The 17,721-nt window shown below is 28.4% G+C and overlaps 1 protein-coding gene across 2 annotated transcripts in view; it reads right to left on the reverse strand.

Annotated features, from left to right (window-relative positions):
- Positions 1-16,830, reverse strand: part of LOC107445948 (synaptogenesis protein syg-2) — a 137,335-nt gene extending 120,505 nt beyond the window's left edge. The window contains exon 1 of one of the 2 annotated variants that reach the window (XM_016060465.4): positions 16,350-16,830. In XM_016060465.4, coding sequence (XP_015915951.1) covers positions 16,350-16,401 — 52 coding nt within the window. In that variant the 5' untranslated portion in view covers positions 16,402-16,830. The remainder of the gene's footprint in view (positions 1-16,349) is intronic. The other variant, XM_087154398.1, reaches the window with a different exon arrangement.
- Between the last annotated feature and the right edge of the window lie 891 nt (positions 16,831-17,721).

Below are 17,721 nucleotides of genomic sequence, written 5' to 3' on the forward strand. Positions count from 1 at the left end.
TGACATTAGGTAAAATTAATAATAAAATATTGTTTTACTACCTTGCTGTTTGGAAGTCAATGTGGTAATTTTATTAAGATGCCTTAGTGCATGGCATGAAGACCATTTATGTAGTTTACGGGGAGCAACATAGTTTAAGTCTACAAAAAGGATTTTTTAATGAATTTTGAAACCATTGGGATTAACTTCACCTAATAGGCATCTTTTTTTAATCTAATTATACATATTTTAATCTTCATTTCATGATGTGCGGTTAAAAAATAGCGTTTAGATAATACAATGCTTATAACTTATTTTTTAAACTATCCATAATTTAAGGTTCCTACAAGGTGAAAAAAATTATCCGAATTTGAATCAGTTCAAATTTTTAAAACTATATGGATGTAGTTTTCGTTACGCGTAGGATCTTTTAAATAAAATATTTTTTTTTCACAAAATTTCGGTGTTTTGAAAAAATTAAAAAATGACATAAAATAAACTACATTTTCGCAAATTACTCAAATCTAGACAAAAACATTAGAAAAAAATCCCGACTTGCTACGAAAACTTTATTTATAGTAAACATTGCATCAAAATTTCATATAAGCAGATTGAAAATTGTACTATAGTTAGAGTACAATTACGGCAAGTAAGAAAAACATAATTCGAAAAATGCAATATTTATTTTCATTTCTTAATAATGTAACTATGTTGTTCCCTCTTCATTTACTTTTCAGTTTTGTATTTTTACTAAATCTGTAGGAAATCAGAAATTTGTAGAAATTTTGAAAATCAGAATTTTTCGATAAACTATTAACATATGAACAGAAAAATTAAAGTATCCAAACGAATGGTTTAAATACGATTTACTTTAATTTTATTACCAGAATTATGTCTTAGCAGAAATTTCATTACTATACAAGTATTGAATTTTTTTTCTAATTTTTTTCTCCTTGTGGAGCAAAAAAAAAACTATTATGAAGAAACTTTTACTTTTGCACGATCTACTTTCATGACATTTTAGGATCAATATTGGATCACACATATTGCGCGATAAAGTTTATTTATTTATTTCATCCCAGCATATGATAATGTGCAACAAGCTGAGGAAAAAAAGAACCACCATTAATAACTTTTGATGTAATGATCAGATTTTCATGCTCTAGGACCAATTCTTAATGGTTTGAGAGGGTGAACTCAAATATGCTAAATAATTAGTGCAGATGATATTTTAAGTCAGGCACAAAATCATGACGAAATCAGGCACAAAATCATACTTTCTTTGAATAAACATACTTTTTTTTCGAAATATTTGTTTTCGAAATTAATTTGGGAAATATTGTCCCCATAGTTTGGTTAGGAGAGTGGTTCAAAGTTTGGACCCCTTGAAGTTAACTTTACTTTTTGCGTCTTTCGCCATTTCTCGAGAAATTTTTAAGCGAATTTAAAATTTTTTGCACAAAATTATAAAACTCGTTTATTTAAAGATAATTTCACACAGGAAATACATTTCAGTAAGAAGTTATTATTATTGTTTATTATTTTATTAAATAATTGTCAAAAAAAATTTAATTGTAAGATATAAAATTTTTGCGTCCTTTTTAGGTATGCAATTTCTCATGACAAAATACAAAATTTGAGCGAAATCAGCAAGCAATTGCGTATCTTACAATTCAAAAATTTTTAGACTATTATTTCAAAAAATAATAAAAAATAATAAACATTTACTACATTTTATTCTTCGCGTAGAATTATCTTTAAATAAGCGAATTATATAATTGTGCGCAAAAATGTTTCGCCTAAAAGGTTTTCGAGATATGGTGCAATACCCAAAAAGTAAAGCTAAAATTAAGGGGTCCAAACTTAGGACCACTTTCCTAACCAAACTATGGGGTCCATATTTTCTAGATTGCAGCCATACCCTAGATTTCGGAGGTCTGAAATCGGAATCCATTGAAAAAAATTTATGCTTATTCAGAGAAAGTACGTTTTTGTGCGTGATTTCGTAGCTTAAAATGTCATCTGATCTAATTATATAACATATTCGAGATTATCCCCTCGAACTATTAAGTTTGAATCCTAGAACGTGAAGATCCGATCATTAGATCAAAAGATATTCAGGATGGTCCGTTGCTTTTCGGAGCACAGTTTTTAACAGCCCGTTAAATAATGCGCGTAGTTTTTTCATTACCTTTTTTCAGATTTTTACAGTCTACTTTTCGACTTTCATGTAGACTTCAGAACATTTTTTCAGCCGTAATGATATAAAAACTGCAAGTAAAAAATAAAATTTGCTAATATTGTACGCACGGAAAAAAACTTCTGTTAAAATTACAAAAAGAAGAAGAATAAAAACATAGTCCTGGTAATAAGTAACTAAATATTCTATATTAAAGCCATTCATTTTTGAAATTTTTCCTTTCATACAGTATAGGTTTTAGCGGAAATTCTAGTTTTCATCATTATAATTCTTATTTCCCCCATTTTTTAGCAAAAAATACAAAATTGAAAAGTAAATTTAACCTTTTAAGTAAGCCGTATAACGCCAAATTTACTTAATTTTATCACATATGGATTTATTTTAATTGTTAATTTTACCAAAATCATAATCACAGTTCTTTGGTAAAATTTACCGGCCTTTTCGGTGTTCTCATAGAGCGGGAAACACGGTAAATGTTATCATTTTCTAATACTTTTGACCATACTTTTTTCTCAGTGTAATAGCATATTATTGACTCTAATTTTTAATATAATTAGTTTTTTTAATCGCAAGCATGAATACTGATTTAAAAACTTTGCGTAAAATTTAAGTCATGATTTTTTTCTCTGATCGGGTTGTCTAACTCTGACAGGCTTTATATTAAAACTCAGATTTTATATTAAAATTGAGATTTCTGATTCTATACATTTTTATCGAAGAGAACAGGATAAGTAAACAGAAATTTAAATCCGAAAGTTTGAGACAGTTGCTCTCGAATCTAACTCTATAGGATACGTCTGGAATTCTTCAATTTCAAAATTTTAAGTAGATATAATATATTTTATGCTTATCGGAGGAAAAAATAGCAACCTATTTGCCTACACTACCTTTGAAACTACATGAATTTCTCGCTGCATGGCCCTCCTTTACAGATTTCTTTTCCCTAAATAATTTTAAATTGTTTGTTTATTCCACAGTTCTTTTTCTGATATTTAATCAGTGTTTTCTAGATCAATTGAAAAGTAATTTTGCTTCAAGCTGTTTATTTTGATTTAATCATAGATCACTTGATTGCTATAACTCTAATGCCTGATAACAATTTTCATTTAATCTTCATACTAAAATAGTTGTTTTTTCGAATAAGAAATTAAGCAATATTTTTAATACAAGCCAATTAGTTATTTCTAAAATTCTCATTTAAAAACTGCAAAGCCATGTGGAATTTATTCAAAACAATCTTCCTCTATTTTTCTGAAAAAATAATATTTAGTTCATTAAAAGACTATCATTTATCAAATGTAAATACATTCTGCAAACTTGTTTCTGTGCAAAGTGAAAATTTGATTTTTGCTTTCCTTTTCTCATTCAGTTCTTAAAAATAAATCTAGTCAAAACGTGGGGCATAAAATGACGTCAGAAAATTTCAGTCACGAAAAAACTCCCCCTTATTTCAGTAACACGTTCAACCGTTTAAAATCCTAATTACCTATTAGCATGCTAATTAAACATGAAATCTTTCTTCCTGAATCAGTATGTTTCCTTTATGTTTCGTAGATTTTAAACAAAATAAATGTTTAAAAATTTGGTTAGTAATAACATTTTCCGCTAAAATTATTTCCATCTTATCATATCAATTAAGTCGTTTTTTGATGTTAACTAGATCATTTGAAGGTGTGTGCATGAAAACTGGAATCCTTTAAATCTTTCTCCATAGACCATACATTTATTCATGTTTTGTATGTTTTAAATTACTTAAATATTCAAATGTTTGGTTAGTAGACGCATTTTTCCGTTAAAATTATTTTAATTTCATGATATCGATTAAGTCGTTTTTAGACAATAACTAGATCATTTGTAGTTGTGTATGAAAACTGGAATCCATTAAATCTTTCTCCATAGACCATATATTTCTTCATGTTTTGTATGTTTTAAATTATTTAAGCATTTAGTTAGTCGTAACATTTTGCTGTTTATTCCATAATAAGAAATAGGTCATTTTTAGATATAAACTGGAACTTTTCTTGGTTTCTTCATGAAAACTGGTTCATTGATCAAGAACTGGTTCATTGATCATTTCAAGATCTCCTCCTAAAACAACGAATTTGTTTTCTTCACGTTTGGTACATTTTAAATTATGTAAATGTTTAAAAAATTGGCTAGTCAAAACATTTTCCTATGAGAGTTATATTTAAATTATTTTTAATCCATGTAATAAATTAGGTCATTTCTATAGACAAACTAGATCATTTGTCAGCTTCTTCATAAAAACTGAATTCACTGAATTTTTGACTCCAGAGTAATTATATTTTTATACATTGAATATTTTAAACTAAGTGAGGCCATAAAATTTGTTAAAAAAGGAGCATTTCCCAGTTTAGTTTAAAATTCATTTAATGATATCTACTAGATATTTCCTAGATATTCCTTATATCATTTGGTGGTTTCTTAATGAAAACAGATTACAGTTATGATTGCGAATATATTTTATAGAGAATATGGATTACTCATACACTTTTTTTTTTCTCTTACTCAATTTGGTGACAAATTTAAAGATTGTTTCAAAATGTGCTCAAATTTTTCTTTTTTTTTCAAGGAATTAGAAAACAACAATCAGGGAATGTAGAGTTTCTGCGAAAATTTAGTATTTAATTTATCACATATACGACATTAATGCTTAGAGTTTTTTAGTTTCTTCAATTTCATAATTACTTAGCCAAAAAAATGCCTCCAAAAGCGGCAACCCAGGTTCGAAACCCGACGACATCTGGTCACCTTGTATGCTGATCCCGTGTTGCTTGTACCACTCACAGTGCTTAAATAAATACTCGGACTGAAAAGTTAATTAAGGATCAGAATCTCTTATCGTTAGGCTAACCATGTGATGTAGTTTTAAGTTTAGCTCAAGACGTAACACAAAGAAAACGTGTGTTAGTTTCATCAAAAAGTCAAATTGGTTCCGATGTTTGATTTAGGAGTTCCCTTGTCGTCTGGTTTGGGTTCAAAATCATAAGTCGACAGAGTTGAATATTGATTTCTACCAATTTATAGATTAGCAGTTCAAAGATGGAGGCAGAAAAAATTAATTTAAATAAATAAAAACAAGTACTTTGTTTTTTATCTTTCATAAAGACAACCTCCTGGATTAACTTGCTAAAATATAACAACTGATGATGTTTTTTCAACGAAATTTTTATAAAACTATAAAAAAAAAAAATTCTAAAGCTAAAACTAACAATATAATTGTACTATAATGACTTATTAAAAATGTCTCAAAATAAAATATAAAATCCCTTAAGAATTTCCATATAGCAATCGCCAGTGCAGGTTTTGCTCAGTAATAAAAAAAATATGTCAGAAATAACATATATATTTTTTTATTTGAGTCCGTTTGATTAAGTCAAATTAGAAATATTCGGCTTTTATGATTAATATTTGCAAACTGTAACACATTAAACATTAAAATTCAGTTAAAATATGCGTCGAATCAGCGAGTAATTCTAAGTTTTCCACAAAAATGCCCCAAAATAATAAATTAAAAATATATATATAATCCTGAATTCTAAATAAATGCTAAATGCGTAAAAGCAAATTTACTCCAGTCAAAGTTTGGAAATCGTTAAATCTTCAGATAACAAGATTTTTAACTAAGTTTCTTTTGCCCCTAACGACAAATCGTCATACATGAAACTACATGTTTAAATAAAAATCAAAAGCAAAATTTGTAAAAAAAAAAAAAAAATCCGATCACGGTTCACAAAACGGACATAAAAGGAAAATCATTCATGTGAAAAAATAGTTGTATGAAGACAACTCGGCATAGCGCATAACCCAATCAAAATAATCACAAGCATTCACTCAAATAAAAGAAATTTTTAAATAATGAAAATGTTTTTTACGGTTTCAAAAAAAAAAAACTCTTAAAATAGTATAAAATTACGCTGACACTTGCTTAAAACGGGAATAATTAAATGCATAAAGGACATTTAGAAACAACATAAAAATTAAAATAAGACATCCTAATTGAAAAAAAAATGCATTAGAGCTAGGAAAATTACACTTAAGGCAAAATCAAGAGAAGAAATGGGCAAAAAAAATCAAAAGTCACATAAAAAATGACTAAAGTAAAGCATAACAGCCCAAAAAAAGAAGAAATATATTTCAAAGAAGAATTTTCTAAAACGTTTGATGAATACTCTGTAAAAAAAGATCTGATACACACTTTGCATTTTTTTAAAAAGGCGGCTAATTGAAAACGAATTGTGAATATAATTCGCTGGATGTAAAATAAAAACTACTCGCAAAAAATAATCTGATGATCTAAGAGAAGTTTTCTCTCCCGAAAGAAACACCTGTCATAGAATAAAAAAATAAGTTTTGCGATGTAAAAAAAAACACTATAGATTGTGTTAGAAATAAATAAAAAATATATTATTATTTTAATTCTTAAAATGATCGACATGTGAATTGTGAGTTTTGTTGATAAATAAATTTAGTCGAATGAGCAAATAAAAATAAGCTAAATTAATTTGATTTGTTCCTTGAAAATTATTTAAGCATGAAATTATAAAATATTTTTGCACTTTAATTACAGAAACACACATACACAAGTGTTTGTGATACATGGTTAGAAATAATGTGTTTCAATAAAAGTAACATACATATACTTAATCTAAAGTTGGAAAAAAGTCTTTAAAGACAGTAGCACTATGGAATAAAACAGAATTTTTTTCTTCTTCTTTTTGTAAAATATAATTCCAGCGATAAAGTTGGTATATTCAAGTGATAGTTAATTATTTACGATGTTTCAAAATAGTGTGGCAAAGCAAGCAGGCCTTAGCATGTCGCGTTTTAGTATTGGTCGTAAATGTGACATGTGCCCTTGTCCTTATATATAATGTATAATTAACGATTACGCATAGAGGCTCTGGTTTGGGTTTGCGTCTGCATGTTCCCATGCGATTGTAAAATATTTAATAAATATATATGAAGATGATTCTGTAGCGCTCCTACTTAATGTGTATTCTTAGAATCCTTGTAAAAACGAAAAGAAAAAAATGAAAACGCAATTGAAATCTGACTAAAGGCGGATGTAATAAACATCAAAACAAGTTTAATTGGACTTTGAAACTTGTAAGTGCTTAAAATAATAGTCTTTCAACACCTCTCTGTTAAACATATTTTGTTGCTGTTTATTAATAATCCGGCATTTTCTTACACCATGATTTGTCAGATTTCGAAAACATTTTATTTTTTTATTTTACTCTCCATTTAATGTAAATTTTCGAACCCCAATTTGCATATTCTTTTGCTTTTCTTTTAGATAAGGATTCTAAAAATACATATTAACAGCGGCCATTACTCACCACTCTGTATGGATGTATATAATTAATACAAAAAATCTGTAAAAAGTATTTGTATTTTTCCAATTCCAAATTTGCCTTTCTTGTTCCAAGGTATTTTGAAATCTGTAAAAAGTAAATGTCTTTTTTATTTTCCGATTTGCCTTTCTCTCTTTTTAGGTCAAATTAAAGTTATGATCCAATTTCATTTAATAACAGTTTAATGCAGTTTTAACAATTAGTAATAGTTTTAATTTATTTGTGCGTATATGGCATCTGTACATGTGGAGCAGGAGATTATCTTCTTTTTCTTTCGTTTCACGTACATTAGCAGACAGCTCTGTTTTTTCCATTGCTTTATATTTTAAATTTCTTTATAATTTTTGTACCACAGAAGAAGTTGAAAAAAAAAACTTTTTAAAATTACCTAGTTCTAAAAATGAGAAAAAATCTATAAGAATTTAAGCTTTTTGACTAGATGCTAGATTTTATTAATCATAAGTTCCTTAAAAATCACAAGACAAAACTTTTTTTCACTGATCACATATTTATTTTATTTTATATCGGTCGTTGAACAAACGATCCAGTTTTAGGGTTTACGACTACTAATGTTCAACTCCGTAGCCTTGAAATTTTGAACCAATCCAGAAAACAAGGAAACTCCTGGATTAGTACCCCCAGAGGTATGATTTGTTATAGGAACATGGAGGACTTTGTGACTCGACAGATTTAACGTGCAAAATTGCTTGAAAAAGGTTTCTATATAACGCCATTCTAATTCACTTAAAGTTCCTTAAATTTAAACTAACGTTAATTTTAGCATATATGAATTAAATTATCATTATTGCAAAACACGTATTTTTTGTTAGATTTTACTTTTTGAATTTTTTTAGCACTCTGTACTGTGTTAACTATTTCAATACAAAATTTTTTTAGTCCGACGTGCCTGTTTCAAGAAAATCCAGTTAAACTTATTCAGAGGTATTTCCCACAGTTAAAGTTTATTTTTTTGCGGTAGTATTTGAAAGTTATTTTCTTAACTTGCGATTGCGAAGAACAATTATGATTTTAAAATATTTCTACGAACTTTCTTGTCAAGTACTGTGAAAAACTCTTTAAAATTTTTTCTACCATTTAGTAGAAGCACTTTTCATTCGCTCAACACTTCATTTGAAGCAAATTGTTCGAAACATTAACAATCCTAATGAAAAACATCCTTGAAATCGAGTAATTAGACAATATATTTATGTATCTGTTTCGTCTATACTATGACTATGTATTAAATGATTTAAAGTTTTTCAACAATTTAGTAAAGGCAATTTACATTCAGAAGTCTAAAAGCAAACATTTTATTTCCCCTTTTTCACAGTAAAAAAATCTACCAATGTAAGTTTTGAAAGAAAATAATTTGCGGAATTTTAACAATGGTATAAGATTTTTTATCATAACACTTATTTATTATAACAGAATTTAAACATCATATTTTCTTGTTTTAGCTGAAGAAAGGATTAAAAAAGAAACCCGCTAATGAATTTAAATCACATTTTTTACTTATCATAACTTTGAAATAAATTTAACTAAAAAAAAGCCGGAAGAAAATTTAAAAATAAGGATATGTTGAAATTTACAAAGCGAGTGACAAAATATTTATTTTAAGTCCGTAAGTAAAACATCCTTTTTCCTTAGTTTTTTTATGCTTATTCGAAACATAAAGTTATTATTTCAGAAAAACGATATAAATAAAATATAAATTCCATTTAAAATGACAAAAAAATATTAAAGAATTAAAAGCAAATGTTTATAAATAGTTTCTATTACTGATTTCTTAAAGTAAATCGATATTGGTAAATTAAGTATATTGCATTATTTAAATCATTGATTAATCGTTATTTTATTCATGCCAATCAATCCTATAATATCACTAATACTGAAATGCACCACATTAAATTTTAAAAGTTATCCACTTTCTATCTTATTTTTACAACTAATTTTTCTAAAAATATAATTTTTCGTTTGCTCCAAATAAAGTATTCTTAAGATATATGACGTCTTCATTTAATTTCCCTAAATTGAATATTACTTTTACGCATAACTTCTTAATATACAGTTCAAATCGCTCCTTCAAAGAAGTCGGTTATTTTATATTTTTCGTATTTTGGAATGTAGACTAGAATAAAATTATTGCTGTCCGTCTGCCGTTTTGGCTTAAGTGCACTGGGGATTAAAACTCAAAGGTTTTAAATTTCTTTTATTAGATGGTTGACAAGTGAAAATAAAATTAAATTCATCTTTCGCCTTTGTGACGGTGCCTTTCAAGGCCGAAATATATCAGAGAGATACAAATGTTCTGATTTTTATCGAATACCTTCCAGCAAGATTTTGCAAAAAATTATTGTTGAAAAAAATTACGAATTATATTTATTTTCTGAATTGTATCTTTTTTGATAGTCTATCCTCCTGGTTTTTCTATTTAGTTGAAGAAAAACGGTATGAAGAGAAAAATTTAGTAAAAAAATGCTAGTAAATAATAACGTTAAACTTTACTCTGTGAAAAATTCCGGCTCAGAATATGATAAAAAGTAATGACGTTCTGACGGCAGCATCCGTAAACTCCATTTTACCACAAATCTATTTTTACTGTAATTTTTACAATGATTTAACTGTAAATATTACAGTAAAAATAACGGTATATCATATTTCCTCTTACATAAAAGTTTGCGGCAAAAAGTACCGGTAATTAGTATGCCAGTGCTTTTTACCGCTATCTGATCCGAAATTTTTGACAATGTACCTTAAAAAGAAAGGTAATTGATTTTTTTAAAAAAAAATTTTTTAAATCCCAGACTTGCGACACTCTAAATAACACATTTTTCTTTATTGCTTGAAAATTATGCAATAAAGAGCACGTAATATATTTCACGTAAATTCACTTTGTAATACGTTCCACATTTGTCTAAATATCTATTATGCAGCAATTTCAAGGCAGTAAGTTCTAGAGAGCTCCCACACTTAAACGTCTGAGACAAGGAAGGCGGATTCCCACAATGAAAAGTGACGTAAGTCTGCTTACGACAACCACACCTTCTTATGTCGCTTTTCGTGACATAAGATTGTGCTATTTTGGGACATTTTTCACTTGTGCTTGTGATAACACGGAACTTTTGGTATTTTTGACTTTATATTAGACGACAGATTTTTCGCATGCTTTATTTAAAATCATTGTTCATGGTTTTTAATTTCTAAATTTTAGCTTCACTGTAATTTATGTTAAATCATTAAAGTTAATTAGGAATAAAATAATTAATTGAAAATAATAATTAAATGGACTAAAATAAATAATAGAAAAAGGATAATAATAGAAATAAAATAATTTAAAAACAAAGCACAATGTTCGAATGATGTTCAAGTTTTTAATAGAAGCTTCACTTATTTTTCGTTTCCTTTTTTTTACATGTAGGGTGTGCCGTAATAACCTCTCTTAATATTGGATAATTTGTAAGTGATTCTTAAATTGTTGGTTGAAAAATTAGCATAATAAACAGTGTTAAATATTTAATATTTAAATGGTAAATGAACAGAATATTTAAAAATTAAACATTAATTTTTGACTCCTTTTTGATCTGATTCACTTTTAAGATTAATAGTTTTAGTGACATTTGTAAAGATAGAACATCGTAACAGTCAGTTTTTATGGTCATATAGATTATTGTAAGAAAGATTAATTGTCCTTTTGTATTTAATGGAATATCTTATTGTAACTGACATTTTATGTCCTTAAATTCTTATTAAAATTATTAATCTTAATTACTTATATTTCTAATTAAGTATTTTGTTTTATTTTGTAACAGTCGTTGAACAGTCGACCGAATTTTCAGTTTACGACTATTTACCAACGTTCAACTCCGTATCCTTGTAATTTTGACAATTAGTAGACAATGGAATTCCTGGATTAAGTACTGGGAGAAATTTGCCCTCGTGCAGGAATTTTTGATGGAACTAACCCTCATTTGTGTTACATGGAGAAGAAAATCGCAAAAAACAACCATGCTTAGCCTGACGGCAAGGGGACTCTAATCCATAATCCGTCTGCCAATGATGATATTTTACGTCCTAATTTCGTATTATATAAATCTTGTAACAAAATTCTCTTTAGCTCTAAGCTGAAACTTTGCTGCTGTTTATTATGACACACGAACAAGTCAAGGACGCCCCCGCCGTCAGCGTTTGTGAATTAACTCCTTAACGATCGGTTAATTTTCAAGAAAACGGTCATAAAAGCGCCTATTTTTTTGGCTTTTGCATCTGTATTACGTATTTGATTAGTGTTGCAACTAGTTTAAAATAAACTAACTATCTGCAATTGCCTTAAAAAATATCCTGGCACTGCCATCAGGTGTGTAAAATGAGAAATAAAATGTTTTCCCGGCAAAAGAAATAAATTAGTTTTATTCTTATTGGCGCGTTACTACTGAACACTCCAGCCATTCAATATCACGGGAGCGAGAAATAGCGGGAGAAATCTCACCCAGCCATTTTCACGACAGCGAGAAGGAAGGGGTTAAGTCAGGAAGGTGTGCCTTGCGTTTAATAAGAGAGCGCCGCAAGGGTGAAAGTAAGGCATAAGCAGAAATACGTTTTTCATGCGCTTCACGTCCTCACCGTATTAATGTCTACGAAGAAAGAATGCCCAGGTAAGCAGTCTAAAAATTAACAGCTTTTATTGCATAACAAATAGTTTTTCTTTGTGTTATTTAATAGCTAAGCAGTCTTTGCCTTGATTCTTTAGCTAATTTTTCGCTACTCTTTGATTATATCTTGGTTTGAATTCGACAGAGACAAAAATGAATCAGCTACAAAATATTAACTACGCTATATAATAATATTTCTTACTGCAAAAAAGGAAGAGCTCAATGATTTTATGAAATTGTGAGACTAACAGGTAAAATACAGCATAGTATTTTAATGATTCTCTCATTTCCGTAAGTAATCATTTGAAGATATTCTCTGGATACAAATCTTCTGCTTTGAAGAAACATCTGATAGATTTCACTTGAAGGGACTTAAATTAATCACTAAGGCATATATTTTTCGCTTAAGTGTGGCTTGTTTATATTTTTCAAATACACTGCATAAAATCTCGTTACACTGAAATAATTAGTCACTTATTACAATTCAAAGTCGTGGAAATATTTTTAAAGGAGCACATAAATGAAAATTTTTATAACGGGAAAAATGATAACTAAACTGACAAAAATACAAACTCTAAAATAAAATTAACAAAAATCTTGCATAAAGAAAGTTCTTCTTTATCAAATCAATAAGAAGTTCTGTTGGTTTTTATGAACTCCGTTTGAAAAAATATAGATACGCAGATGGACGTACTGTAGTACATTTACTACAAAGCAGTTCTTACTCTGGATCAAATAAATCATGTATTATTTTATGAAAATTATTATATGGAATGTAAATGCAAGGTAAAAAAAAAGCCAGACAAATTTATTAGTTTAGTTTTACTTAAAGGTTTTGTAACTAGTTGATATTTAGTGTGACTGTATTTTTAAAGATAGATGGAAAGATATAAGTTACAAAGCAAAGTCAGGCATTTGAAGCCTTGTTAAGCAACAATACTGGAGAATTTTAAAGGTTGCTTACATTTTCTGAAAAGGAAAAGATTAAATTTTTTGAGCTCTCTATAAAACAATGTGAACTAATTTGAACGAGTTAAAATATGTTCAATGACTACAGACTGCAAGCAACTTTTAACATATTTTTCAAAATTATTCTTAAATTGTCTAAGAAATCATTTAAATATGAGCCACGTTTTTCAATAATATTAAATATTTGTAATTAGATTCTATTTACAAATTTTCAGTTTTTTCAAAATGTTTTGCAATTAAACTTTTACAACATCTTTTTCATAACCTGACACGTTCAGCTGCAAAACGGTGCCATATTTTAACCCAATAGTTTACACTCTAGTATTTATGTCTATATTACACTCATGATATAAATACTTTTAGGAACTAAACGTTACATAAACCCGAGTCCTAGCGATTTCAGAAATGGAAAATTCCATTCAAAGTAGAGTGGTATGGGAACTTGATGCAGAGGCCGGAAAATTGCAACAAAAAATCTGCCCGCCGATCTCAATTCTTTTAGTGTATTCGTTACAAATTTTAGTAATTTGCTTTTCAAAATTATCCATAATAATTGATGTGTTTATGATCTTAAGATAAGAATAAAACTTCAAACAATGTTCCATTTATTGGAAAAAATTAAAAAAGTTTCGTTCCTAACAGTTTTGTACAATCTTTCAGAAACAATAAAATGCCCGTTTTATTTCAAATTGGTGAAATGTTTTAATAATTTTTAAATGAATGCTTGTTTTGCATTAGAGAAAATATCACTTTATTAAATCAAATTAATTAAAAGTTAAATTTTGAATTTTCCTCACAATGTCTTAAACATCACAAATAAAAAATGCCAAAGCAAGCCAAAATATCTGCCATTAACGATCCACACTACAACCCTGCTACTTTTGTCTCCAAGAATTGTGATATTAGTGACAAGAATTACAATTTGTGACAAGTGTGACATTAGTGACAAGAATTACAATTTGTGACGAGAACTACAACAAAACGTTTCCTATTCATAGCTGGTTAAAATAGTTACCTCCCCCGTCTAAGTGGGGGATGAATTTCTGCAAAAAAGCACAGTAACAGGAGGAAAATTTTTTCACCTGACTAGCTGCAACTAAAAGGTTAGTTCTATGCAATCACATAATCAACTAATAATATTAAAACAATACTCCTCGTCCTCTTTTTAATTAAAAAATGTTTAAAAGTATGTATTAAAAATTCTCTTTTAATTTAAAATGAAAAATCTGAATAACTTATTTGCAAAGCTTCTTTCAACAATAGGGATGTATATGGCAATGGGAACAGTCACCTGGATTTACCTTAGCCTTTCTCAGCGCCATCGTACGGTGAGTGCTATTTCTCCAGCGGTAAGTTTGCTTAAATAAAGTATGTTACTTTGTACAATCAGTCGCAAATACCCACATTTCCATTTTGAATTTAATCTTCAATTCTTTCGAATAAATTTAAGCCATGCTCCTTCAGCGTTTTTAGCAACGTAAAACGAATTCCTTCGTGTTTTAATCAAGCGAAGCAATCATAAAACTATGGTAGCTCAAATGTTTCATAGTAATAACGTATTATGAGCAAAAAGCTAAACATTAGTAAGTTAAATAAAATTATACAATAAAAAAACTCATTTAAATAAAAAACTTATATTTTCATTGCATGACGTTTTTTAAATTATTTACGGAACGCCATTAATTACAATATAATATAAGAATAACTGAAAAATATTTTATATAAGGTTTAGTTTACTGCAAAACTATTTTTTTTCTAAATAACATTAATTCTACCTTCTAATGACTCCAGTGTAAAACATGCTTGAACCTTGCTTACTAGAGTCTATACAAACCTGTAGTCAATAGCTGAAACTTGAATTTAAAAATTTTATTCGCCGAGTCATAATTCATATTTTCCAAATCACTTATATTTGTAGAACAAAAGAATCAATAACTTATTTAAGAAAAATTGAAAAATGATATGATTGGGGTAAAATTTTTTTAAATTTTTTTCACACATTATATGTAAACGTTTAACTTTTAACAACATATTTTTACGCACCCTGCACAATTCCATTTTTTTCTAAATAATTATTAAAATTTCTTTTCGAACCCAAATTTACTAAATTTTATTAACATAAATTCAATAATAAGGCAGATGAAACACAAAAAAAAATTAAAGATCTAAATGACACATCACAAGTAAATAAAAATTTTCAACAAAAATAAAATAATGAAGAAATTGAATTATGGTTGAATTAAAACATCAGAATCAGGATGGCCCAAAATACTAAATATTTAAAAAATTTTCTAAAATATGAATAGTTTCTTAAATATTTACCTTCAAGTATTAAGAGAGAGACACAAATTTTAAATACTTAATAATCCATTATTATAATTTTTATGACAAAAAATACTTATATAAATTTTATAATATTACTATTTTAAAGAATAAATTTAAAACTAATGACTTATATAGATTGTTTATTCTTTGAAGTAGTTTTGAAGAAGTAAGCTGTGTAACTTCAAATTTTTAAACTTTACTACTTAAAAATACGATCTTAAAACAAATCAATCAAATACGTCCTTAATTTTCCAAAATCTTAACTTGCACGAAGAATTTATATTAATTTGTATGGTTTTAAATAGATCAAATATGATCTTAATTTATATATCAACTTTTATCAATTGTGATAAATTTTATAAAGATCATGGAAATTAAAAGTTAGCATCGCAAAAACAAAATTAGTGTTCTTTTAAAGAAAATTAAATTTCATTTTAATAAGTGCGAAATGAATTTGAATTAACGAGTTAAATGAATTAAAAATCCACTGAGATTGTTTTAAAAGAATATTTTAAATATTTTAAAATTTCCCTTTTTAGGTTTTTCGTTTTTCAAAAATAACTATAATTTTTTTTCGGTCATAGAGACTTGTTTCTCGATAATAAGAATAAACGCCTCTAACGTTTTGCGTCACTTCACGCGTTTGTCTTTTAGGAATAACTCCCAAAAAACTTAACAGTATTTTATGACCAATGTCCATGTTATTTTTCCTCTTTCATTTGAGTCCAAAGAATTTAACCCAATCATATAAAAAATTCGTTTTTGAATTTTTTTATTCACTGTTCCGCATTTTTCTTTTCGAACTAAAACTTACCACGCGATATTTTGTTATTCAAATAAAATTCTTACCTTTGAGCAAAGCTAAGAAAAACAGAAGATACAAAGCAAAATTCTTCATCATTTTCTTCTTTTTTTTTCAATAATCCGCAAACTTCTAAAAGTTTCGCTTAATCCATTAGCCCGGAAAGTCCGGTTAAGTGCGCCGGCACCGTCGAATAGTCTAGCATCGCCCGGACACGTCCTAATCTCCCGGATCGCACATTCTCGTCTGCCTTACTCCCTAATCCGGAAAACACGCGGGTAGAAAATTGCGCATGCGCTTGTTGCGCCGCTTCTAAGGGACGATGAGTAGCAATTAATGGTTTGTTTTCACGGTCTTCTTGATATGTGTTTGATTGAAGGAACAAAAGGGGCAAATGTTTTCTCTTCAAGAATTAATTTCTGTATCTCCCATAAATTCTTTTCTTGTCAAAGCACCGCTTGGTAGTTAAGAGACAAAGAAGTTGTAGCGGGGAACTTTAATAACTGTCATACTAACTTATCCAGAGCTATTTGTTTAAAAGAGAAATATTTTATTACTTTGGCAATAACGTCACACTATTTAAACTGGTGTATGTTTATTAGGGTTTATGAATTAATGTTTGTCCCATTATAACGGGGCATTTTGTAACTTTTGATGCAATATTAAAGTAAATTGACTGAAAAATATAAACAATTTAAAAAAAAACTAAAATGCAATGAAAGTTATTAGTTTCTTTAATGTTTTTCTGAAAATGCTTAACTAGGTTTGCTAATTTCTTTTACGAAACTTAACTTTCGAAACTTTTGTTGCATCTGAGATGTTTGATTGGATACTTTCGAAACAGTGCTTCTTTTATATAGGGCCTGGATAGCCTATCTGGTAGGGAGTTGGATCTATGCTCGAGAGATTGTGAGTTTGATCCCTGTCGGCTGAAGGCTCCCCGTACACAAAATGATGACTGATGTACACTAAATCTGTCGGGATCACAAAGTCCTCCAATGTTCCCATAACAAATCAATACCTCTGGGGGTACTGAATCGGAGATTGATCGTGCTCTGGTTCAGGTAAGAATTACAGTCTGTGGATGGTGTAAGAATGTGTCTTACTTGCAAAATGGGATGTAATGTACGCATGTTGTATCCTAATCATCCTCAGCGATGTTTCCCAGGCAGTCGCCAATAGCCCTATGTGCTGCTCCAGTATGACGTAAAAAATGTGCAAACAAACTTTTTTTTATATAAGACTTTGTTTCAGGAATAATTATAATTAAATCCCTGGCTTTTTTTTAAAAAAAGAAAACGAAAATATTTTTGTCTAGAATATTTAGCACTTTTAAAGAAAGAAAATAAGAGTAATTGAGAAGAAACTAGTTAAAAAGTATTCCCGAAGTTTCCGATAGAACACACTGGGCAACTTTCA

Source organism: Parasteatoda tepidariorum, chromosome 11, assembly GCF_982258835.1.
Source record: "Parasteatoda tepidariorum strain Cologne lab strain chromosome 11, Ptep-v5.0, whole genome shotgun sequence".
In the NCBI taxonomy this organism is placed as follows: Eukaryota; Metazoa; Arthropoda; class Arachnida; order Araneae; family Theridiidae; genus Parasteatoda; species Parasteatoda tepidariorum.